At 39.4% G+C, this 27,519-nt stretch overlaps 1 protein-coding gene across 1 annotated transcript in view; it reads left to right on the top strand.

Moving 5' to 3' along the window:
• LOC134531698 (uncharacterized) overlaps positions 1-27,519 on the top strand; it is a 286,722-nt gene that overhangs the window by 222,664 nt on the left and 36,539 nt on the right. Inside the window, exons 10-16 of the mRNA XM_063367509.1 lie at positions 9,826-9,990; positions 12,488-12,763; positions 16,266-16,514; positions 19,932-20,089; positions 20,492-20,632; positions 23,196-23,493; positions 26,834-27,043. Of these exons, the coding sequence (XP_063223579.1) occupies positions 9,826-9,990; positions 12,488-12,763; positions 16,266-16,514; positions 19,932-20,089; positions 20,492-20,632; positions 23,196-23,493; positions 26,834-27,043 (1,497 nt within the window). The remainder of the gene's footprint in view (positions 1-9,825; positions 9,991-12,487; positions 12,764-16,265; positions 16,515-19,931; positions 20,090-20,491; positions 20,633-23,195; positions 23,494-26,833; positions 27,044-27,519) is intronic.

The following is a 27,519-nucleotide window of genomic DNA, read 5'->3' as shown; positions in this document are numbered from 1 at the left end:
CAAATACCTAAAAAGGATTTTTTTTTTTTTCAGTGCCTACAAATTATAGAACACAGTTTATTTCAACCCCATCAAAAATTCTTTGTAGTTATATATGTTTGCAATACATATTTTATAAAAACGCCGAGAAAGGGCAAATACCAATATAAACACCTCAAAAATCAGCTAATTCACAGTATGATGACTATTTAAATTCTTAGGTCAATGTATTTTTTGTCGTGTTAAATTTATTAAATTTTGTTGCTCTGTCGTTTTGACTTTTGTTCACATATTTTAGTAAATTGAATACCTTTATTTCAATACATTAATCATTAAAAGTTATGAAATCGATAAAGAGTTAAAGATTTTTAATTAGAAAATATTTTAGGGCTACGTAAAGAGAATTGCAATCAAGGATTTTCTTTATATATACATATATATGTATATATAATGTGTACATTATTATTATCTGCTATTTAAAATCAAGCGATTTTCTAGATATTGCCAACTTTCATTTACGGAATGGTCTTTATTTTATCACGCTTTTATTAGCTTGACTGGTATTTATGAATGAATGGACTATGTAATGAAATATTTCCATTCAATTTGTACTCCCTTTTCGACGTCCGATGTGATGAAATTTTCCATACATATAAAGAACTTCTGATATTACAATATTTTGAAAGCTTTATTTAAGGGGAAATTGGGGGGGGGGGGTCAGAGGTTAAAAAACCAATCATTTTGAGCTATGGGAAATAACCATGATTTATGTGTATCCATGAGGTCGGGCATGGTGGGAATTTGCCCCGTGGTCAATTGTGCCTCTAGGGGAGGAGGGTTAAAAACCAAAATTTCAAAATATTAAAAATCAAAGTTTTATCTATTTGGGTTGAGTTATGGTGGAAAATGTGCCCTTAAATTGCTAAAATTTAAAACATGTATTGTTTTTTATTTAGAGTGGTTTTGAGGCTGGGTTATGGTGGGAAATTTGCGCGGTGTTCGACTTTTCCCCCTTCGGAGGGGGAGGGATTAATAACTCTAAATTTCTAAAACTTAAAACATGTATTCATTTTTGATTTGGAGTGTTTCCGATCCAATAGGTCGGGTTATGGTGGAAAATTTTCCGCGGAAGGGTTAAAGCCCTAAAATCTTTAACGCACCCGTAACCCTCCTTGGAGGCTGATTTTAGGAAAACCAAGTGTTCAGTTAATGTGTATTTATATATATATACACATATATATATATAAATAATAGGATGTAGGTATTTAAAAAATGTGTGACGTCAATAAACTCCAAAGCCATTTGACCGATCGCGATGAAAGTTGGTAAATCGAAGAGTTGTTTTTTTTCATGGAGAAAGTTTTTTCCTATCTATTTTTTTTTCTAACTCGCCGCTAGACGGCGCTGCAGTAAATCAACTTCAACACCGTTCAACTGATCACCATGAGTAAACAGAAAATCATAGGTAATGGACATATAAACAGCAATTGTGTGTCATTTCTCTATGTTCACCACAATGTCATATACCGCTATCCATTTTGCTTTAACTCGCGGACAATATACCACCCTGTGTTCAGCCCGGGAAATGCCAGGTACTGCAACTAGTGTCATATAAAGAACATCCCTGAAGAGTTTCAAGTCTATAGACACATACTTGAAAGGCGGTCATTTTACCTAGAACTCACAAATTCTTCAATTTAAAAGTTTCGCGAAAACTTAACGAAATCATTCGTAAGACAACTGACAATATCGTAAATGAAGCACATGAGGTAAAATCATAGGAAATTGCTTGGTTTTTTTGTTTCCATACGGTAATTTAAGTTCTATGAAATGTTGACGTATTAGCTTAAATGACTAGATTACGTGAACATTAATGACTAATTTGAAGTTCATTGTAACAAATTAATACTTTAATAGCTCATATGTAGTACTTTTGTTTTAATTACTCATACTCAGTATTTTAATTTTATTTTGAGACTAAAAAGAATTAAATAAACTTATACTTTAAAAAAATAAAGAACCCGCTTTGATCGTTGAACAAATTAACAATTAAAAATTAACTTTTATTTTATATTTCTTGTAACTCGCTGCTAGATGTAACACAACTCTGTATAACTAAAGGCGTAGGGTGCTTGCTCTCTTCTTTCATTTTCGTAATGATTATATCCTAAAATTTTCGTAATAAATATATACTAAAATTAGTGATAGAAAATTTAAGACAAATGATATCCAGCACCCCACGCTTTTAGTTATAAGAGTTGTGTTGCATTATTTGGCTGTTGGACAAAAAATAAAATTTTAATTTTTCTAATTTTTAGTTCATTCAACGATAAAACAGTTTTTTAGTTTTTTAAATTATAAGTTTATTATATTTTAAGCTACAATTCATTATATTGTACTAGTTAGTTGTATAATGGTGAATACAATATACACTTTAATAAATTAATATAAACGATATGTAGGTATCAAAAATTCAATTTCTTTTAATATTGCGCAAATGAAATTTTTTCTGGTACATACAAACATGAATAAATTAAATGATAAAAATATATTTGACAATAAATTGTTCTTAATGAAGAACCTCTTGTAAAACTATATTGCGTGATAATTGTGTCGGTTGGAGCGAGATCCTTCCTGGGAATTAGAACTAGGCTATATCATTTTGATTGCATTTTGAAATGATTTTTGCTCTTGCCAAATTTCGACGAGACTATTCCACGATCAATCTAGTTCCGTTTCCATGTCCTTTTTAAAGTTAAAGTTTCTCAGCAACATGATGACGACACCTTAGTTTAGCAAAAACACATGAGGAGGCATGCCGGATGTAGTTTGTTCAGTGAGGAATTCAACAGGGAAATTGAGTGCGTCATTTGGATATTCACTGACAAAGAATCGGCGCTATAATATATTTGAGAGTTACTATCAATCAAATTTACTATCTTCCTATTGATTTCTAATGTTCGCGCATTTGTCAGCGCGACAATAACTCGTTTTGAAAGTTTTTTCATTGATATTTGCTGCAAATCGCCCAAAATTGTCTCAAAAAAGTCTCCAGTCGATATCATTTCCATGGGCATACGTAAGGGATATCAGATTACACACACACAGAAGCGTACAAAGTAACTCATTTAGTCATCAGACAACACAGTCAGTCAGTGAGTCAGTGTCAGTGATGAACATATTTACATTTCAGATACTTAACTCACCGATGAAAATGGCTTACCCAAAACCAAGATTTAGGCATTGAAGTTAAACTTCCATATTGGCTTAAATATACGTATTTTGATGCAACAAATATACTAAATTTAACACTGAAAACTCGTCAGTGACCAAAACATGGCAAACTAAGCCACAGCTCGCTACTTTATCACTGAATAATGCTTAGTCTATCTGCCTCGTCGAAATATGATGCTATTCCTCCATGAAAACTGATCCGTAGCGCTGTATGATTTCTGTCAATGAGTTAATTATGAGGGTATTTATATTATTAATTGAGAATAAGATTGGTCGAATTCTTGATCGAATAGTTTTATAGTTATGCGGAATAGGTAGTCTAATATTTGTAGTGTAAATGTTTCATTTCATTAATACTTAAGTATTGTGATTTTGGCAAAAAATTACAATGCCAATTGTTAATCACGGAGTAAATCCAAAAATATCTCAAACACAGAAAGGGTTAAAATTATATTAAAAAATCAATAAAAGTAAATCATTTTAATATTTTACAAATATGTTATGTTAAATTTAGTTTTTAAAAGTACGGGATATTTTTTTTAGTATTATCAAACATAATTATTAGAAATGAAAGTAATTATTTAAATATTCCTTGAACTGTTCCTTTTTAATTAAAACGCATAGGGTATTCATTTTTCCACCCTGCTCGGTTACAACCTGGGCTGTAGCTGCACATACTGATTTTAATTTATTTTGACGTTATTAGTCGCGCTTCTGTCTTTAGCCACGCATCAGGGCACGGAGCGGCCGGTGCGAGACAGACCGCTCTTTGACGGCGCAGCGAGCGAGGCGCCTGGCATCGTTACTGGACACACGCCGGCCTCTCGCGCTGGTTGCGAGATCACCCACTGAGCTGGCGGCGCGGCCTTTGTCAAGTCCCTCACCCCTACCCCCCCTGCAAGCCGCGAGGCCGCGCTGTCGGCGCGAGTGGGGGGCTGAACTGTATCCCCTCGGGAAGGGTACCTTTCAGGATTTTCTGTACAATGACACAGCAGAAAATAAACTGGAAAGGTACCCTTTCCGATTTCTTAAAATGCACATTATTTTCTACTTGAAAATCCTGAATGTTAGGTATCCCCTTGGAAAGGTAACCTTTCCAGTTTGCGACATGGTTGTGCTCGCTCATAAAACCCTGAAAGATATCCCCTTTGGAAACATATCCCAAAATGGCTGCCAGACAAGTGATGTATTGATTCAGGCCACGTGAAAGAATGGCATGAAGTAAATACATCAGTAAAAAGACCTTATCTACAATTTTGCATTTGATCATTGTTAATTTATTAGCTCCCTATAACGTTTAATAGAGGTTCGGTTAGGTTAGGTTAGGTATTCTGTGGACACTCCCTACCAGCGCTTCCTAGTATAAAACTTAGGAACAAGGTGCTTGAATCGATACATTACTTGTCTGGCAGCCATTTTGGGATATGTTTCCAGAGGGGATAACTTTCAGGATTTTAAAGCAGAAAATAATATGCATTTTAAGAAATCGGAAAGAATACTTTTCCAATTTCTACCCAGCTACACTACCGCCACCAAAAGTATGAAAAGGTGCCCTTTCCAAGGGGATACAATTCTATCGTCCCCCCGCGCAAAAGAGGTACGAGTGTAGTAACAGAACTGTTGGAGAGGGACATATCTGTTGCTCTGTCGCAGAGGCTGGTTGAAAGTCGCAACTGGTTCCATTTATGTCGCGAGTCGCCGCGTCCAGACAGTCGCCAAGGACCGCGAAACAAGCTTTTTTAAACCCGTCCCTTCACACGGCAGCGACTGCCGCGAGCCGACACGCCAGAGCAGGGCGCTCGTGATTCGTGGTTCAGTGACACGGCATTCAACAATGAATACAGATTCAGAAATGTTAAATTTCAGATGTGGAGAAATGACCTGAACGCTATGATTGTGCATTAAAGTAATTAAAGTGTTAGAAGTTTCAAAACGAATTCGTGATCAGATGTATGTAAACAAAAAGAAAGGGAGACAATTATATTTATCAAATTTTTTTAATAAGTCGCTGACTTACTAGCGGATGCACCCATTGCTGTCTTTATTTGTGTTTTTTTTTCTTTTAGCACATGCTTTTCGAACAAGGAGTACAGGGAGGCATGCTAACTCTACGAAATCCATCTTGATACTGCGACAGAAGTGACTGTCGCCTGAAGCCGCGACTGTCTGTCGCACAGTCACCGCGACAGAAAGTCGCCCGTGTGTAAGGGCCCTAAGCCGCACGCACTGCACGCGCCTCTCTACGGGGAGAAGGCAGCTGTGTATCGAAGGTGCGGTGAGGGAAAACAAGGCTTTAGAAGAATAAAGGCGGCCGTAAAATCTTTCAGGCCGGTATAAAGATTGTTTCAAATAATATAAACACTTACAAATGATTCCCGAGGAGTCTCTTTTCACTCGAGAAGGCGTTAGAATGGGAAAAATACATGTTCATTAACGTTGCGAATTGTTTAAAATTACACATGTTAGCAAACCACTTCGATATTTAAAAATCTAAAATAAGTTACAGAACTTATATGTAGGTTGAATATTTGATCAAATAAAATTTACCTTCTTATTACATGAACTGATTGAGCGGAATTTTTCGTATTAAACAACGATACACACAATATTTTGGACGTGTAATTAATAAAGACCGGAAAATTCCGCTGTTTCAATGGCCTTCAGGATAGACTGCACATTCCCCTGTACACTCGGGCAATTACCGCCTGTTCATTGACTGCTGACTTGTAAGTCGTCTCAGCTGGTTTTTCTGTGATTCGATCCTTCTTTGGTTGAGGGTTTATAATTGGTTGAGATTCGTCTATGTGAACAGTAAGCCAATAACAAAATCATCTAAAAGATATATGTATTTGACTTCTAGCCTATCGCCGAATGAATCCGTGACTTTTACCGGTCTCTAGTAATTAAAATTTTCTGATTCCGTACTAAACTAATAGCATTCTATGATTTCGTAACTTGACATCTAAATCAGTAATAATTACTGTAAATTCGTAAAAATTTGGCAGACTGTAATATTCAACATCCTTTAATAACTATCTAGCTTGAATTTCATTTCGTGGTGGACTGCTTAGGACTATTTAATCATTGTGTACCTCATGAATAGAGACCCGGAAATTTCGCGGATTCTTCTGGCCTCAGGATAGAATTCAAAGTTATAGGTGTGCTTGACCCATGTTTACTTTCCCATTGGTTGATTTCTTAGCGAGAACATTTTTATCCTTGTTATTTGGCACTACCTGATTCGCTTACTTCTCTCCTAGCTGGACATCGTTGGCTCACGGTCGTAGAGGGGCGTGTCAAAATAACTGCGTGCCAATCGTGAGCACAGTGCGAGAGTGTGAAGGTTTGCATTCTAGCTTGCGACTAAATGAATCCGCGAAATTTCCGGGTCTATACTCATGAATTTTCTCAAGACATCTGTAACCAATCGCCCACTCGCACATGTATGGGCTGTGACGAGCCAGGCTGGGTCGTACAGGACTGTCGGCGAAGCACGGCTCGCCTCTGTCTCGTCATTGGCTCGCACGTGTGTTGGGAATGCAAGCAGAGCTCGGGTTTCAACCCGCGCTTCTTCCACGCTTTCTCGCTACCAAAATATCCCAGCGTGTACCATACTTCACTTCCGTCGTAAAGATTGTTGGGAAAACACAAGCCATCGCAATATCATCCACTTTCGACGGCTGCCAAGTTCCAAACACGTATTCAACCCATAGTATTTATTTCACTGGATAATCTTTTAGCTGAACAGGAATTTTTAATGAGTCATGTATTTATGGGGGAAGGGATTTAACAGGTTTTATTTTAGTGCAAAAGCCTCATTTGTAAATAAACCAAATTCATATTTTCAACTGTGTCCTCGTTATTCGGAAGATTAAAATCATCATTCTTAAACTTCCGGTAAAACACCGTCAGAAACCCTCCCATTTTATTCTACAATGTAAATAATAAATTTCATGTTCGCATCCGTAAGTCACATAAAAAAAGAGTACGTTTTATGTTTTGTAGTTCAAGTTATGCGAGACTTAAATATAGGGTTTGATAATAGCCACATTTTTACCTTCCAGGCTACCGCCATAATTAGAAGTTTACAGAGTCATTAAAAAATCCCTAGCGATCTTATCTTGTTCTTCTGTACTGATAGAAAACTTAAAAGCACTTAGTATTCATAATTAAATACATATTGGATGTAACTAGAGCTGTAAGGGATCTCCATCTCATACACGTGTGTGTAATCACTAGGCTTGCTTTACGCTTTCTACAGCCCCAAAGTGAAAATATAGACTGCAGTCACGAACAAGCATTTTCACCGATTGACTCCGAGCCACAACGCTTTGATGGTGATTCGTTCAGTCAGAAAAACTTTATGAAATAAAAATCATATTTCCAAAGTTATTCAAGCAGAAAATAAATTATTGGGTAAATATTGTAAGCGTGAAAAAACTAACAATTTTTTTTTTTTTCATTTTTATAATATCTAAATCTTTAAGCGATTTACAGGGTGTTAATTTGGTTTTATAAAGAAATAATTTTAATACGTCCAAACCTACCAGAATGAGAGGTAAGAAGTTAGGCATTGCTTGGACACATAACAAACTATGTTTTTATTGTTATTTTGGCATTTAAATTTCTAATAAGATAAATGAGGAGTGTGTTTGACTTTGCACGACGTTAACTTTATCGGAGTGTACGAAAGTATTAGATTATTTTGCCATTTAAAATTCAATTATAAAATTATTGAAAGTTAACTATAAAAAAAATATTTTACACTTTAGGAGATAATAGTGGTAATAACTGTATCATATGTGTAATATGAGAATATCCATATCACTGAATCTACAAACACTGGAGGTATGAATTTCCATAAACATAAATATTTTATATTAAAAATTATGAGCCCTTTTTCCAGTTCCACTCTGTAGGATTAGGGGTCAGTGGTGAGAAACGTGTTAGTATGGTTTCAAAAATTTTTAAGTATTCTATTAAACTGTTAATGTAAAATCTATATGAGAAATGTATGAGCGTAATCTACATTCAATAATAGAGATGAGAGTGGTGAAGGGATACTGAAAAAAGATACTAAGGGCGGGATTCATTGTCGAAGGCTTGTTTGGCAAATAAGTAATACTTTATAAAGTATTGCTTATTCTTCAAGTAGTACTTATTCCAGCAATGAATTCATAAACCTATTCTTGACGAAGTAATACTTGAACAAGCACTACTTATATTGGCCATGCTGTACTTGATGAAGTATCTCAAAAAGTAAAGGACGAATTTTGTGTCAACGTAACGCAAGCAAATATACTGATGTAAATACATAGTTTACCTGTTTGAAAATAAAAATCCCTACGTTTCAAACCATATATGCGATTAAAATAATGAAATTAATACGTAAGATGATATTTATACTTTATTTGATAGTGAACCTGAATAACATAATAATGAACATGTATAAAAACGAATTTACAACTACATAAATATGTTTTAAATGTTTGTGTTGTTAAATTATGTTGGCCATCTTGTGTCTGTGATCTATAAGCGGGTGAAGTTAACCACGTGGTAGCGAAACAACACGCTAGCTGCAGAAGAGGTTATGTACGTAGCCTGTATTGTTTACAAAACTAAGCGGCAACGATTTGTTTCGTTTCTTTTACCCAAATTTAATTTGTTTACTCTCTCAATTTTAATTTAATATATGGAAACATTAACGGGAATCAATACCTCACATAGCCTATTCCTTAGAACAAACAAATCCGTACCAGTACTTGAGTCACCTAGATAGCCGACTTCATGAAGTATCACTTATATTAATGAATAAGCATGGCATCTTTGATTATGAATACCTGCGAAACAAGGCAACCTTATTTCATGACTGAATTCGTATTGAGCAGTACTTATTTGACGCAGTGCTTCGTGAAGTATTACTTGAAGTAGTCCTAATAAGCAGTGCTCTTTTTGTTCACTATGAATTTAATGCCATACTTAAGCATGCATTTAAGCAGTACTTTTTTTCAAGTATTGCTTATATCACCACTATGAATTCCGCTCTAAGTATGGTTCCCGAAAATATTTATCTGAACATAAACCTCAGCTATGTTGGGCTGAAGCGAATCACAACAGTTCATAATGGCTTTTAAATATATAAATGCTGATCTGCTTGAACAAGCGTACCTAACACAGACAATTTTTAAGTGGAATTTCGTTCATTTGGTGACATAGTGACTGCCAGAAATATTTTCCGAAAATTTTCAGATAATTTGAAATTCATTGCCTGTGTTTATTTTATGCCGGCATCTGATGCCATTTCAATTACTTAAATGTAATATCATTATTCTAGTGTTCCACTATATATACATTGCATATTAAGTTTTATTCACAAATGTTAGTGGTAGACATGTTTTACTAAATTGGGTGTTTTTAGTGAAATGTCATAAAATATTATTTATATTTTAAACATTTTGTTTGAATTATGACGCCATTGTCATTCATGAAAGGTGAAATATTTGGTTTCCTGGGCTGGATGATGAACACACATGTACTGTTGAAGTTTGAAGTGTAACTGTTGAGAGGCTTCCCCAGCAAGGACCGCGGTGAGCCTTGTGTCGCGTGCCGCAGGGCCAGAACGCCAGCATCGTGTGCGTGTCGCGGCAGGACGGGCGGCGCGAGCGCTTCGGCTACAACTGGACCAAGAACAAGGCGCTGCTCGGGGTGACTCCCGGCCGCGAGGTGTGGGAGGACCTGCGACCCGCCGGCAGCATCCTGCGGCTCTTCGACCTGCAGGTAGCGCCTGCCCCTGCCTCGCCGCCCGCCGGCAACCCGCGCCTCCGGGCTGCCGCGCGGGTCCCGCATCGCTCAGGCGCGCCGCAGGATTAGGGACTGATGAATAGTGACACCTGTATTTCGCGAATACATTTCGTGTCAAGGTATTTCACAAAATACTGTAGCATTTATCCTGTGGTTATTATCTGAGGTCGGTGAAAGGTGTCGTCCCGCTCTTGACGGGGCCAATGAGAATGTGGTCACCGTACTTCTGTACCCTCACAATTTGCCATGACTCTTAGAAATAGCTACAGTGTTTTGTGAAATACCTTGACATTAAATAAAATCGCGAAATACAGGTGTCCCTATGTGATGAATGTCAGAATGCAGCACTCTAGCCATGAATGGCAGGGTAAAACGGGAGCACCCAGAGAAAAAATAAACCTCAGGTTCGCATCAACGCCCTCCACGTTATCCACTAGCGAAAATAAACACGTTTACCACGCCGGGGAAAAATACATATATAATACTAGCTGAAGTACCTGGCATTGCCTGTGTTGAACCACCCCAACAAAACAAAAGTCAAAACTGCAAGCAACTGATGCAATGGCCGTTGCCGCGGAGATGCAAAATATTTAAATACTGCCAAAGCCCGTTACCATGGCCACTTAGCATGAAGAGTTAGTTACATAATTTATGCTCCAGATATATCCTACAGACACCGTGCATTTATTTTCGGGATATAAAGTAGCCTATGTCACTCTCCGGTCCAACAACTATCTCTATGCCAAAAAAAAAAACATGTTGATCCGTCGATCCGTTGCTGCGTGAACGAAGGACAAACCAACAAACACACTTTCGTATTTATGATATTATGGATTATTTTAATAATTTCCATGTCTACATGCATATCGACAAGACCCATAGAATAAAAGAGAAATTGTTACTCTCTTAATGTTTTTTTTTTAATTTTCTCCAAAACAATATTACAATATTTTTTGAGAAGTAGTTTTATTTCATTCATGTGCGTGAGTATGTGTTCAGTCCCTGAAGAATCTATTACTTAGTGCCTCTAAAAATTGATTGGTATTTGACAAAGGTTTGTAGTAATAACATACGTATTACTACCGTCCTTAAAAACAGTCCCATTTGGATTATCTTTGAGAGCTATAACATGACATGAACAATGTGTGAAAGTTTTTATTTCTTTACCTTCCTATTGTTGTGGCTTGTTAAGAAAAATTGTATTTCTAATGCTTGCTTTAGATGCTTTAAACTTTAAAATAGCTTTATTGATTCAAAAGTTTTTAATTCTAAAGAAATAAGCTGAAAATCGTGATATATGCTTTTACAAACTGGTATTGAAACTTTGTCAGAAGTAAAACAAAGACATTTTGTTAATTTTAGTGTAAAATATTAATTTTAATGAGTTATATAAAACAAAAAATGTTAATAATCTAATTTATCTTTTATTATAACTTAAAGGAAAATTATATTGTAAAAGATTGACAAGACTTTGGATGATAAATTATAATTAAAATAGAGGCAATTTTTTTGCGATAATGATTCATAATTTTTTTTCAATAAATCAGAACATAGTTTTAAATTGATAGAAATTAATAATATTTATTCCGTCTGAATAAATATCATCAAACATAATGGTATAGTTCAGAAAACTTCCCAGTTGAAAACCAAATTCTTGCTTTAAATTATTTAGAAATATTTGACATTTAAGTATCAACAAAAAATTATATTGTCCTAAAATATTTCCAATTTATTTTTTTATTAGCTTAGCATACAGAGTTCCGTATGGATTCATTTAAATATAAAGTATCGTAAATATTAAAATTAATTTGAAGATGTGCAACATCCTTAACAGATAGCTGCAATTAGAAGATATATAGTATACAAACTTACCAAACGCAGGTATTATAACACAAATATTAAAACAATGTATGAAATGTATATGAAAACCCCTAACATATTTAAGTAAATATTTATACCAGTAAAATATCAGGTGTATTTAAAGTTTCATTTTTTTATCTATTTATTCTGGGTTGGGATTTCAAAAGTGGTTATGCGTGTAAGCCAGATTATTTTTAATGTAGATAACTAGTCCTATTTTCTATTTTCCGTTCAATTTAAGCCTTGGAAAAAAAAAAATCACTCTCTCCTTTGAACTCTATTGTAGGACGATTTTTCAGAACTTGTGTTTGGAAATGCGCCATTGCAGGTTGGCACTGTTTGTCATGCAAAAAAATTCAAGAATGCAAAAAAAAAAAAATTAAAACATAAATTTTGCAGAAAAAAAGTTAAAATCAGCTGTGTTTGATAAGATGGACCCGACGATGAAACCAGACAGGTGTCTTGGACAACACCACGACGGCTGCACCGACGGACACTGTAGCTTTCCAATGACAAAACAGTTCGGAATGAACTGATGTGGTGTTGTTCTCCGTGCATGTATCATGTCCGTGCAGAGAGGGTGCAGGACTGCGGCGTGTGGCCGTGTGCGCAGCGCTCGGCGCGCTACGAGTGCCTGGCGCACGGCCGCCGCCCGGCGCGCGCCGCGGTGGTCGCCGTGGACGTGCTGGGGGCGGGGCTGCCCGCCTGCCCGCCCCAGGCCCGCTGGCCGCTCACGGCGCCGCACGGCGTGGCGCTGCTCGCCTGCCCCCCGCCCGCCGCCGGCACCGCCTCCCGCCGCTGCGCGCTGCGCGACGGAGCCGCCGCCGCCTGGCTGCCGCCCGACCTGTCCGGCTGCGCGCGGCCCGGCCTCGCGGCCCTGCGCGACCAGGTGCGCGTTGGTGGTACATAATCATTGGCGTAGCTGTGTTCATAAAGTTGGGGGGGGGGGACAAATAATGATTTTGATGTCATGTAAACCCATTCCCCTCTTACTAAGATGGGGGGTCCTGGGGTCCTCCATCGGAAAATTTTGATTTTAAAAGTGCAAAAATAGCGCTTTTTAAGCAGTTTTTGTATCTAACCATTGGATACATCGATGTTAAAATTATTATTGTTTTCTTAAGATAAAATTTGATGAGTGAAGAATGTACAAATAAAGTTGGGCAGAATAATATTATAAAATAAAAATATCACGGTCTAGAAAGTTGGGGGGGGGGGGGGACAGTCCCCTCCACCCAAAAAGTTCAGGGGGACACGTCCCCCCTGTTTCCCCCCCGGTTCCTACGCCCTTGTATATAATAGGGGCTCCGAGAACAGGCTCCAGGCGGCGGAGCCGAGAGCTGGTCCGCCATCTTGGATTGTGATCGAGCCTGGTCTCGGAGCCCCTATTATATACACTACTCATGCTGTCCCGACCCGCACATCCTCCGGCGAACATGCCGCCTCGCGCCGGTTTCAAACACGCTCGCCGCACGGTGATGCATCGCGTCGCTACAGACCTGCAACATTCGCGGATTCATTCGGTGATGAGGCTAGAATTCGAACACACGTACACCTCTTAGATGATTTTGACATTGGCTTGCTGTTCGTCTGGACGAATCTCAAACCAGTTATTTAACCCCTCAACCAAAGAAGGATCGAATCACGGACAAACCAGCTGAGACGACTTACAAGTCGGCAGCCAATGCGCTTGCATTATTTGCCCGAGTGTACAGGGGTTTGTGCAGTCTATCCTGAAGGCCCCATCGAAACCGCGAATTTTGCAGGTCTCTACACATAATAAACGTACAATTCAGCAGACTAGTTCGGCCACAAAGTGCGTTCAATACTACGTTCTCGTTACTCAATCAATAGAGACCTGCAAAATTCGCGGATTCATTCCGCGATAGGATAGAGTCCAAATAATACTTTTGACATTATTATTGCTTCAGTGATTGGGCCACAGTTTATCTGAAGGACTCTGGGCCAATGAAAAATCTTTAACATAAGAATTAGCGAATCACGATCATTCCAGTCAACAGGTGTTACGAGTCAGTAACCAATCAGCAAATGTACCTTATTTGCACGAGTGCATAGAGGATCATGGAGTCTATCCTTTAGGGATTTGAAATCGCGAATTTTACAGGTCTCGATTAATCATACAACAGGTTATAAGTAGAGGCCGGAAAAAAATTCGCGGGTTCAATTACCTCCAGGATAGACTCCACTAACCTCTGCACTTTCGGGCAAATGTCAACTGTTAATTGGCTGTTGACTTGTGAGTCGTCTCGACTGGGTAGCATGTGATTCGACACTTCTTATGAGTGAGGGTCTCTAATTGGCCCTCATTAAACCAGATTAACAGTGAACCAATGGATGAAGCAGCAATAAAGTATAATTATTTGAATTGTAGCATTTCACGAAATGAATCCGCGAATTTTTCAGGTCTCTAGTTATAAGTAGAGACTGGAAAAATTCGAGCATTCATTGACCTTTAGGATAGACTCCACAGTCATGTACGTACTCGGGAAAATGCCACCCGTTCATTGGCTACTGACTTGTGATGCATCTCCGCCGGGATGGTCTGTGATTGGGCACTTCCCTGGTCGAGGGTTTTCTCACTGGCCGAGAGTCTCCCTCATAAACGGCGAGCCAATAGCAGCTGCAGCAGTGCGGTATAAGTAGTTCCATTTTAGCATATCGTGAAAAGAATCCGCGAATTTTTCCGGTCTCTAGCTATAAGACTCGCACTGAAAGTTTTTCGAGACCAGTACCGACCCTAATAAAGTGAAACTTAAAATAACTTTTGTTTCGTAAAAAAAAAGTATAATCTAAATTTATAGCATGGAATCATTAACAGCATGCAAACATGAAGAAAAGTAGGAATTTTTATACCGACAATCGTTAAAATCGTTAGTTTTCTTATCTTTACTTGTGATATTACTTATACTTTCCGAGGTTGTTGTATGTTCCCGTGCCCCACACGAAGTTAATTCCTCGTAATAGCGGTTCTCACATGCTGGTTTATGGGTACAATTCTGCTATGTCGAATGCTCTCTTGTACTTCTCTCCATCTTGATTTCCCTTCCTTGTACATCTTGTAAGATTTTCTTATTTACCATACCTCAACTGTTAAATTAAACAGGTGTTCTTACTAGTGAAATTTTACTTCATCTTCATTTATACATTAAATTATTGTGACATAAATACTAATTAAAATAATTTATAAGTACATCTAATTGCATATTAACCACACATATATGTCAATAAGTGAGAGAAAATCAACAAAATTATAACTTACTATCAAAAATACGGTTTTTGAGAGTGTTCCTTGTAGAGCACTACAATACCCTTATTTTGAAAAACAAATTAACAGGTAACAGGAGCAGCCTGAGATAAGTGGCAGGACTTATGAACGTGTCGCATTTTTAAGAGTTTTGTGGAGGGGAGAGAAAGAACTACTACCAACCACTTCTCAGAAAGATCTTGAAAATTCATTCATCTGGTCTAAACCTAACTTTAACTATTGTATCAGAATTTATATTATACCATTTAATAAGAGACACTTTAAAATATTTCAAACAAATATATTCAAAATCTTTGTGCAACAAAAATTACCCAATTGCTGTAAATAGGAACGAGTATGTGAATTTCTCATGAACAATCTAATGAGCGTCACTATGTAGCAATGAGCAGCTCTGTCATGTTCTTTTTTACGACATATGCCGCGTCAGTAATTCCTCAGCAACACTGTATTTTGTTTTTGTGAATTAAATAGAAATATTCGTGTAAAATTACAGATATTTGTAAATTTGTACAATTTCATGAAAACACGTGTATCAACACAAAATAGTGTACGCAGTAATGCCGGGTACGAATTCTTGCCCAGGCATTTATGTATTGTGTTGTCCCAGTACCTCCAATAGTTAAATTAATTTGAAACCATTTCCTGAATAGCTATCCAGTATTAACTGATCACATTATTAAGCATGATAAAACCAAATGAAATTAAATTATTGAATATTCTATTATATTTTCTATGGTTTAAAATCAATAATGCTTGAATTAAAAAAAAACATCGTTCAAAATTAAAATTATGAGCCAATTTTCGGAATAAATACATAGTATTATATCGAAAAAGGTATTTCATTTCTGCAAATTAACCAAACGCATTTTTCGTACAAAGTCACATCTTTCTTGTAGTATTACAAACTTTTTCTTGGCAATTAGTTTCTAAAGGAATCATTTGTAAAAGTAGCGATGATTCGTTTTTGGAAGAGCAGATTTTTAAATACGTGTGAACATATAGGTACTTCAAAGCAATTTCTTGAATCATTCATTACTATTTATGTTGCGGAAGTGGTATCCAGATTGAAGAAGAAAGCACGCATGTCACGTGTGTTTTGGCGCAGGTGGAGAGCTTGACCCTGGGCTACGAGACCACGAATGTGTCGGAGAGTCTATGCCAGTGCCTGCGGTACCTCGAAGAGCAGCCGTCCCCTCTGCCAGGCGAGGGCAAGACGGTGGTGTCCTTGCTCAGGACGTTGCAGGACTTCCTTCTGCACACCAAGGACCGGGAGGACTTCCTGGCCTCCAAGGACACGTTCCTGCGGGTCATCAACGCCCTGCTGGAGGACAGGCGGTCTCTGACGGACCAGCAGGTAGGGACATTCCTGACGGAGTAGCAGCTAGGTGACGTCTCTGACGGACTAGCGAGTATGAGACGTCTCTGATGGACCAGCAGGTAGATGACGTCTCTGAGGGACCAGCACGTAGGTTATGTCACTGACGGACCAGCAGGTAGGTGACGTCACTGACGTACCAGCAGTTAGGTGACGTCTCTGACAGACAATAAGATAGGGTTCATCTTTGATGGCCAACAGGTAGGTGAAATATTTGACGGACCAGGAGGAAGGTGATTTCACTGACGGACAAGCAGTTAGAATGACATCTCTGATGGACAAGCATATAGGTGACGTCTCTGACAGACCAGGAGAAAGGTGACGTCACTGACGGACCAGCAGGTAGGTGACGTCGCTGACGTAGCAGCAGGTTTGAGATGATTCTGACTGACAAAAGGTAGGTGACGTCTCTTGAAAATAAATTAATATGTGAAAATGTCATTATTTTGGAGTATAAATTTAACATGCATGATAGTAAAACCCTTAAATGTAATAGTTAAAAAATTACTGTCCAAACTAAAAATGATAATACCACTGAGGATGATCAAACAAAATTGATTATAGTTATAATATATTTTTCGTTGTGAATTTTTGTTTGATTCCCAATCAAGTTTAGGTGTGTCAGACTATTAAAAATAGTAACCAAACCCGTTTTGTTTAAGTACTAGGTGATTTACCCGGTGTTGCCCGGGCTGAACACAGGGTGAAGGGATTTTTTTTTAAATCGTATGTATACAATAATTGTCAACTTAATTTGAATGTTAAGTGTGCAAAATTTCATCAGGAGTTGCCCAGATTCTGATTTAAGGGGAGAAAAGGGTGATGTAGTTGGTAGGGGTTGGGGTGGGTAGTGGGAGGCAAATAGTGTTTCAAAATCTCATGCATTCAGTTAAATTTTTGTTAAAATCGTATGTAGATAGTAGTGTTTTAATTTTTATTGTCAAGTTTTTAAAATTACATTTAGGTGGACCAAATTACTGCTTCAAGTGGCAGGAAGGGGAAAATTGGGGTTTAGTATTCGTAATCTAATGTTTTCAGTGAAATTCTTTGTCTTAAATTGGATTTTGACGATTAATTCCTTATTTTTTGCACTTGAATTGTCTAAAGTTTCACCAAGGAGAGTAAACAATTTGCTTTACGGGGTATTAAAGTGCAATGAGGGTAGTTATTTATGAACTTCATGTAGCAAGGGAAGAAGTGTAGAATTAACAATTATTTTATTTTATTTTCAACTAAAGTGTGAAAAATGTTAACAATTCATAAATTCTCCTTAAATGGGTGGAAAATGGAGGTGGAGAAGTTTTTAGAAATATAATGTATTCAATAAAAATGTTTTTATGAAAATCATTATGTAGTCAGTAATTTTTCTCCTTTTTTTAACGTCAAGTGTGCAAGATGTTATCAAGTTCTACCAGTACTATACTTTAAGTGGTGGTTTTCAATGACTCATATAAATAATTTGAATGGGTTGAATTTTAATTAAATGAAAATAGTTAATTTACTTGGACGTCGAGTTTGCAAAATTTCAAGACATACCATGATACTGCTTTAGAGGTAGTAAGGGGAAATAAGGGTTGTTTTTAGAAGTGTAATGTAGACAAAGGGATGGGAAAACTTTTTTAGTAGGACATAGACGGTTATCATCCTCTTAATTTTGACATCAAATGTGCAAATTTCATAAAGAAATATCACTATCCTGTTTTAAGGAATGGGAATAGGAGACGGGGTGGCATGTGAAACATCATGTGAACAGGAAGATGAGGGTGGATATTTTAAAAACTGATAAAGTAGTAAATTTTCTCTTGTTTTTAACATTAATTCTGCTTAACTTTATTAATATGTACCAACTTTGTGCTTTAAGGGATGAGATAGGGGGATAGTGTGGTTTTTCAAATCTCATGTAGGCAGTGACATTGCACTTTTTCCTAATATATGTTCAACGGTAATTTTATTCTTATTTTGAATGTCATGTGTGAAAATTTTCAACAGGTACCAAATGCATGGCTCTGTTCGAGGGTATTGTATGTTTGTTCCTTTCTAAATAGTCTATAAAACTATTTCCCAACTTCGCCAAAAGTCGTTTTTAATTTTTTCTTCGAAACAACACGTGGGCAGATGTAGTCATTAAAAAATGTAATTTGGGATGATTAATGTTTTGAATGATTATTTTGTTGTTCATTCTTCACTTGATACTTTATAATATTAAAAAGTGCCGCACGTAGACATAAAAAAGTCTAGTAGCACTCAAAAACAGGTTTATATGTAAGTGTTAAATTTTCTGTAAGACTTATTGTATTTGCGTAAAAATGATGTAAAAATATTATAAAATTACACAAACATTAAATACCCTGTTGCAGTGAAAATTCGCGTTAGAAACTCCTCTGTTACACATGTACAATATGTCCATACAATAATGCCCCATTTATAAACTTCAATTGTATAAACTTTAAGCGCTGTAGAGTATTGGTTCAAGGTCCCAAAGAGTAACTCAAATAGTTTTAAATAAGTGCATTCACGTGAACTGCTTTGTTGTTTTCTCGCTTGCAGCGCCACCTACGCAAAATGGCGACTCCTGAACGCAAAGCGTTTTGTGTTATGCAATATGCTAAAAGTGAATATGTAATTTCAGTTAAACGTTATTGTCAGGAGTCAGAACATCCTCATGAACTTGTAGAAAACCAAAGAGATTCCCCAAAATTAAACGCTTTGTACCGACGTCAAGTGTACGGACCATTTTGTTTCTCTGAAGCTACCGTAACAGGGGTGGCTTATCTGGATATGTTGAAAGAATGGCTCTTTCCCCAATCAGTAGAAGGGTGAACATGTAAACTTTATTTGGCAACAGGATGGAGCCCCTCCACATTGGAATATTTTTGTACGAGAGTGGTTGAACGTTGACTTCCCTGACCGCTGGATGGGACGTAGTGGTCGAGACGACAGAGCACCTTTTCGCTGGCCTCCGCGTTCACCTGACATAACACCATGCAATTAATTTTCCTTTGTGGGCTTTATAAAAGATCGTGTCTACGTTCCGCCGCTAACTAATAATGATTTGTCAGATTTAAGACTCGGAATTGAAGAGACTTTTGCTTCCATTACCCCGAACGTGTTGACCAAATTGTGGGTAGAATTATTGGACTTTAAGGTTGGATGCGTGCCGTATAACTTAAGATGAAAATATTGAACTTTATATGAAAAACTAGGTGAGTTTACCTTTTGATTTTTACCCATTATTTGTTGTAAATAGTCTGCATTATGATGTGCCATTGAAACTGGGACGTTATTCAATGGACATGCAGTACATCTGAAGTCGTCGCTCGAAAGCTGTGGGCTGGCGCTCACGAGGACTGAGAGTGCTATAGAGACCTGAGAGCTTGTGGGTGGTTGTTGTGCCAGAGCGTGGCGGAGCTGCAGAGCCTGGTGCGAGGCACGGGCCTTCTGTGGGCCTCGGTGCTCGGCTCCGGCCACGCAAGCTTCAGCTGCGTCACCTTGGACGTGCTGGGGGCGAGCGGTCCGGGGGCGGTCCACCTGCGCTTCCCGCTGGCGAACCTCAGGTGAGTTCGAAGGACTGTCGCGCAGGGCCAAGCCCAGAGTTCCCCGCACGGCAGCAGATGGGGATAACTGCTGCTGATAGTCGCTCTCATGGGGTGAATGTCTTCCACTCCACGAGTGGTGTATCAAACTGAGATTTCACCTTTGCATGCAATCATATGTTTAGGATTTCAATATTTTCAAGTCTTGCTGATAAAATGAATATGTAATAACTTGTTCACACTGATACACTTAACTTTCAAAACTTGTAACATTTATCAGAATATAAATATAATAAATCACCTTATCGCTTTTTTAAAAAATCTGTATCCATTAAAAATTTTCTAAATTTTTAGTTTGATGATTTATGTGGAGAAAATGGTTTAGTAGCTAGGTACTTTGACAAATTATGAATTTATTCCCAGCTATCCATCGTGGCTGCTTGATCGATTCGACCTTCGCGTATTGCCTGCTGCTGCAGAAACACTGAAAAATTTCACCATCATAGTTCAAGTGTACAAAAACCTGGCGGATTTTCTGCATCAGAGGGATGTTGGGAGAAGAAGGTGAGTTTCCTGTGTATATTTTTAACCAAACGTTTTTCAGTACATTCGTGTATTTTTTTTTTTTTTTCATTATATTTGTGGAATTTTTTGTGCAAGATAACTAAAGGAGAATATGTGGTAGAATAAAGAAATTAAATGTACTTTTTTTCCATTGCTTAGCATTAGTACTATTTGTTGATATATTTTAAGGAAAAATGCAATAAAATTTTCATGGTAGTAATACCCTATATTGTTACCACTGAAATCCAACTTAAAAATCAAGTTCTTTTATAGATCAAATAAACACAATGTTTTCACTCGTATTAGGCAATGTAAAACGTTAGTTTGAATTTATATGGGCATATTTTAACAATATATTCATTAAAATGAAAATGCTTGATAGCTATAAATTATGTGTGTGTGTGATCTCTGCTTTAAGGGGACCGCCTTGTCAGGGGTGTATTTGTTAGTGGGGCGGGATGATAAGCGTGACGCTCGCTGCTGCTTCCAGCATGGTATCTCCTCCAAGCGCAGTCTTATTGTCGTGCATAGGACAACTTTGTAATTTGAGTGGTATCCGTAACATTATATGTCGGATAAAAGATAAAGGTGAAATGCAAAGCCCTTTAGTGCTTTAAAGGATTTTTACCGGTTCCTTTATGTCTATAAATTACTCTAAAAACACTACTTGTAGCCATTTTTACATGCTTTATATTAGCTTCACCTGTATGTTTGTCTGTCCGTCTGTAACTCTGTCTGTCCGTCTGTAACTCTTTCGACTAAGAGTGAGTGACTCATCACTGTATAATGTCCCACCCATTTCATTACGTTCGTTAGCCGAGCGGTCTAAGGCGCGCTACTTCTGTGATGTCAGCTTTCGGATTCAGCGTTCGTGGGTTCTACTCCCGGCCACGCCGAAAAAAAAAATGTTTTTTTTTTTTTTTCCGGTAAATTCTAATATTATATCCATACATCTAACTGCAAATGATTCGTAGAGACTTTACCATTTCTTTGTGACGTTGCAACTCCAAATAGTTATCTCAGATGGTAATAGGTAGTGTCGGTAACTCATTTCCCTATGATAATTATACATAAATATAGTTTAAAAAACTAAAAAAACATGCTTTTAAAGAATATCAAACTAAAAAGTTAAAAATAAATATAGTTTAAAAAACTAAATAAACATGCTTTTAAAGATTATCAAACTAAAAAGTAAAAAATAATTTTAAAATTAAATTTATGACAATAGTATATAAGCAATACTAGTATAAATGAGAAAAAAGCATGGGGCGCTTAATATTCAAAAAATATGGCACAAAGCGCCTCAAGCTTTTTTCTCATTTATACTAGTATTGCTTATATACTATTGTCATAAATTTAATTTAAAATTATTTTTTACTTTTTAGTTTGATAATCTTTAAAAGCATGTTTCTTTAGTTTTTTAAACTATATTTATAACTCTTCTTTTAAGATTTAATCCGTAAACAAAATAGTTTCATCCTGGTCAAAGTCTTAAATGCTTTTCGTAAACAGACCCCGCTCAAATATCTTCAGTAGTTTTCCTGAAGCTCTGCACGCCGTATGTGAGTCCAGAAAGGCGGGGCCCTTAAGATGATACTTTAAGGTTTCAAGGGTGTCACTGGGGATAATGTAAGTATCTTCCACTGGTTTAGCTCCTATAATTGTAAAACGTGGGCTACCATTACTATTGATCAATCAGTTAGTTGATTAACCGAGTTCAATTTACTTCATTGAAAAATTTATAAAATTTTATAAATATAAAAATTAATATTGAAAATATTAATGCAATAAATCCTCCTAATAATTTTTTGGATTCATAGTAAAATTTAATTTTAAATATAAAGTATCATTCAGGTTGAATAAGTGTTGAAGATACCAAAGGGCTAGCCACTCAGGGATAAAAAAAAACCTGGATTATTCGCAAGTGGGAAAGTTTGTGGATGTTGTGGAGAGACTGTATGTTCTCACGTGGTACTACTGCTTCCCCACCCACTCATCCGTTAAACTCCCTGGTCTCGTATCGTATTCCCTTGTGGGCTATAATAACATGATAGTTTCTAGATCTCGGTGTGTCATAGGCGTACCCAGGGGGGGTGTTTTGGGGGTTATAGCCCCCCCCCCCCCACACAAATAAAGGCAAGAATATAATGAACACTCATGTCATTCGAAACTCATTTTCTGAAGTTTCACACCGAGCGACGAGAGAGAACGTCACCAAGCAGCCCAATTGGTAAGTTAAAAAAAAAAACAAATTTGAATTGCAGTGGTTGGTTCATGAATGTCCACTACAACATCCACATCGACCCGGAGAATGTGGTTACTGAATTTGCCATATATATATATATATATATATATATAAGAATTCTTCTGTAAAAAGTTTGTAAGCTTAAAAAAGTTTATTAAAACAATTATTTTTTTGGTGTTTATGCAGTTTTTCTTAAAAATCAGAAAACCCCCCCCCCCCCGCGGAAAAAATCTGGAAGAAACACCCCCCCCCCCCCTCCACCGAAAAAAAATCCTGGGTACGCCTATGCGGGATGGATAACAGGAGGAATGCCGGCAGGGACGGGCAGGAGTTCCAGTACGAGATGATATCGCGCGTGCTGAGCGTGGAGGTGCGCGAAGAGAGGGAACAAGTGTCGCTGGAGCTGGAGTTGGAGCTGGAGCTGGAGCTCGTACGGCCGGGACGCAACTGCAGCGACTGCGAGGTGGCGTGCGCCGTGCGGCCCCTGGGGGCCGGGCCACGGGCCTGGGACCTGGAGGCGTGCTCCACCGTGCTGCTGCCGGCCGAGGCGCGCGCGCTGTGCCACTGCCGCCGGCCGGGTTCCTACACGCTGCTGCTGGTCGGCCGCGTAGCCACGGTAACTTCCCTCACAGCCACGAGCTCTCGGCCGCGTGGCCACAGTAACTCCCCTCACAGCCACGAGCTCTCGGCCGCGTGGCCACGGTAACTCCCCACACAGCCACGAGCTCATACCCACGTGGCCACAGTAACTCCCCTCACAGCCACGAGCTCTCGGCCGCGTGGCCACGGTAACTCCCCTCACAGCCACGAGCTCATACCCAAGTGGCCACGGTAACTCCCCTCACAGCCACGAGCTCATACCCACGTGGCCACGGTAACTCCCCTCACTGTCACGAGCTCTCGGCCGCGTGGCCACGGTAACTCCCCACACAGCCACGAGCTCATACCCACGTGGTCACGGTAACTCCCCACACAGCCATGAGCTCTCGGCCGCGTGGCCACGGTAACTCCCCACACAGCCACGAGCTCATACCCACGTGGCCACGGTAACTCCCCTCACAGCCACGAGCTCTCGGCCGCGTGGCCACGGTAACTCCCCTCACAGCCACGAGCTCTCGGCCGCGTGGCCACGGTAACTCCCCTCACAGCCACGAGCTCATACCCACGTGGCCACGGTAACTCCCCTCACAGCCACGAGCTCATACCCACGTGGCCACGGTAACTCCCCTCACAGCCACGAGCTCTCGGCCGCGTGGCCACGGTAACTCCCCTCACAGCCACGAGCTCATACCCACGTGGCCACGGTAACTCCCCTCACTGCCACGAGCTCTCGGCCGCGTGGCCACGGTAACTCCCACACAGCCACGAGCTCTCGGCCGCGTGGCCACGGTAACTCCCCTCACAGCCACGAGCTCATACCCAAGTGGCCACGGTAACTCCCCTCACAGCCACGAGCTCATACCCAAGTGTCCACGGTAACTCCCCTCACAGCCACGAGCTCATACCCAAGTGGCCACGGTAACTCCCCTCACAGCCACGAGCTCATACCCACGTGGCCACGGTAACTCCCCTCACAGCCACGAGCTCATACCCACGTGGCCACGGTAACTCCCCTCACAGCCACGAGCTCTCGGCCGCGTGGCCACGGTAACTCCCCTCACAGCCACGAGCTCTCGGCCGCGTGGCCACGGTAACTCCCCTCACAGCCACGAGCTCATACCCAAGTGGCCACGGTAACTCCCCTCACAGCCACGAGCTCATACCCACGTGGCCACGGTAACACCCCTCACTGCCACGAGCTCTCGGCCGCGTGGCCACGGTAACTCCCCACACAGCCACGAGCTCATACCCACGTGGTCACGGTAACTCCCCACACAGCCATGAGCTCTCGGCCGCGTGGCCACGGTAACTCCCCTCACAGCCACGAGCTCATACCCAAGTGGCCACGGTAACTCCCCTCACAGCCACGAGCTCATACCCACGTGGCCACGGTAACTCCCCTCACTGCCACGAGCTCTCGGCCGCGTGGCCACGGTAACTCCCCACACAGCCACGAGCTCATACCCACGTGGTCACGGTAACTCCCCACACAGCCATGAGCTCTCGGCCGCGTGGTCACGGTAACTCCCCTCACAGCCACGAGCTCATACCCACGTGGCCACGCTAACTCCCCACACAGCCATGAGCTCTCGGCCGCGTGGACACGGTAACTCCCCTCACCGCCACGAGCTGCGATGATGTGTTTCTCGCTGGGATTCTTCAGCCAGCCTACAGTCGTTACATCTTTTCAATTATAAACTGTGTAAATCTTTCAAATTTTGTTTGATTATTCAAACAAGTACAGTCGTTTATGTTTCAACTGTAAATGGAACCTATTTATTATAGTTGGCAAAATTTACTAAAATATTTTAGATTCAGCATTTTCTTCGAGACATTTCTTCAGAGTAACAACTTCTCCCACTTATAAAATTTACCTATTTTCATACACCACAAATCTCGCCCATAATAGGATGTCTTTAGCAATATGTTTGCAGAAATACTGAAAAACAAAAGTTTTATTGTTGTATTGATTTTTAGACCTTAACAAATATTTTGTGGTGGCAGCAAAAAGGCATTTTAGTGTCTACTAAAATGTTTATTTGTAAAACTTAAATCTTCTATAACTAAAAAATCTTGAGAGATTCTTTTCGTAGTCACCAAAACTTAGAAAGATTTTTTATTTATTTTTTAAGTGCAATTCAGGCACTGTTTTTCTATATACTATGGATGTAATTTTTCTTTCCTTTATGTCGTCAGTACTCTTAGCATAACTATTTGAACGATTTATTTACAGCTTTTTATTGTATATTTTCCTGGTTAATCAAGTTTGAGGTATTATGGCCATGCGGAAGTCTCTGCTGAAAGTATTAGCCAAATTTACAATACAAAGACTCACTGCCTCCTTTGTCACGATGTGGCAAACAATAAGATGCTGAAAAGTATAACCTGTTAAATATCTGCTAATTTTTTGTGCATAAACTTGTTCGCATGCTGACATATCAAAGACTCGGTTGTGGTCACACTATTTCCCATCCTGACCTGTAGTTGAGGTAATTGTTGGAATAATACCTCGGGCGCCAACTTGCTGATAGGCAGTGTAAAAACAACTATTTCAGGGTTTGTGAATATTTTAGCTCGGCTTCGGCGATCTCCAACGTATTAGCCTATTATTACTTCCACTCCGTTTTCCTTTGCCTATCTTAATACTTACTCGCCCGAGTAATATCCAGATATCACCCACGACTTAACCACACAAGAACTCAGGAAGTTACATGGAATATTGCACACTGTCTGTTGAGACTTCTTTACCCACCTTACACGCAGTTACACAAGTAGTGCTGTGCTACAAGAGTAGTATATATACTGGTTCAACTGCTGAGATGTTGAGGTGTTTTTCACCAACTTAGATTGTGACAAAATGGTGGCCATTTGGATGACCTTTCACCTTGACCTTTGCTCTTTTACCTTCGACCTTGACCTCATCCGCCATCTTACATTCCGCCATATTACTTTCCGCCATCTTATATTCCGCCATATTACATTCCGCCATCTTACATTTCGCCATCTTAAATTCCAACATCTTACATTCCACCATCTTACATTCCGCTATCTTACATTCCGCCATCTTATATTCCTCTATCTTACATTTCGCCATCTTGAATTCTGCCATCTTTAAATCGAGTGCCCCACTCACGATTGTTGCACTTTTCATTCCGGTAGAACCTTCCAACAATTTGGATTCTGAGCTACTTTGAGGCACAGTAATCGACTGAAAAATGATTTTTTTTTCTTTCCACCTGATTCAAATAATTTTAGTTTTATTTTGGCAGCAGCAACCCACTGTGAATGTGAGGATGTCAGGAGGTCAGGATGCAGGCAGGCGAGGAAGGCTGAGGTGCCACGGTGTGCTGCTGAAGGCAGGGCGCGAGCCAGGCGAGAGTCCCCAAGCGGTCGTGCTGCTAGGCTGCGCGCTGTGCCTCACGCAGACGGCTCTGGCGCTGCTGCTGCTGCTGCCGTGCTGGTGGCGCCACCGCAGCTGCCTCGTCTACCTCAAGCTGCAGTGCTGCACTGCCACGTCGGGTGCCATGGGAGTCCTCATCTACGCTGTCAGAGACTCCATTCCGCAGGTAGCGTGCCTGCTCACACCTTCACTTCAAATACAATACATTACATCATTCATGGCGCGTCTTGTTTACGTGAGGGACACGCATCTCGGTTCGTACCTACTTTGTAAGCAGTATTAGTCCAGGGTGTCATTGTCTCTTTTGGTCTAGAGCACCATGTGGCATGCTGAAGGCTCCTTGGTACAAATATGTAGTTACATAAACTCAATTATTTTGACCTAGCTTTAAAAAAAGACATTAAAATTAACAGCCTTATGTTGCAGTACAGTTCATCAATTTTTAAACTATTTTAATTCTTTTTTTTTTCTGTCATCTGGGATTTCAAATTATGGACTAGATATCAAATCATTTATACGTGCATGTTAGTCTTCAGGGTGTTATGAGAAATGCCCTTTCGAAAATAGGGAATAAGCTAAATTAAATATGAGGTGTGACTTTTTAGAACTAAATTAAATTTTACAGCTGTGAAGTTTTATTTT

Source organism: Bacillus rossius, chromosome 5 (genome assembly GCF_032445375.1).
Source record: "Bacillus rossius redtenbacheri isolate Brsri chromosome 5, Brsri_v3, whole genome shotgun sequence".
NCBI classification, from domain to species: domain Eukaryota; kingdom Metazoa; phylum Arthropoda; class Insecta; order Phasmatodea; family Bacillidae; genus Bacillus; species Bacillus rossius.
The sequence above is the reverse complement of the archived record's forward strand: the minus strand, read 5'-3'. Positions and strand labels throughout refer to the sequence as shown.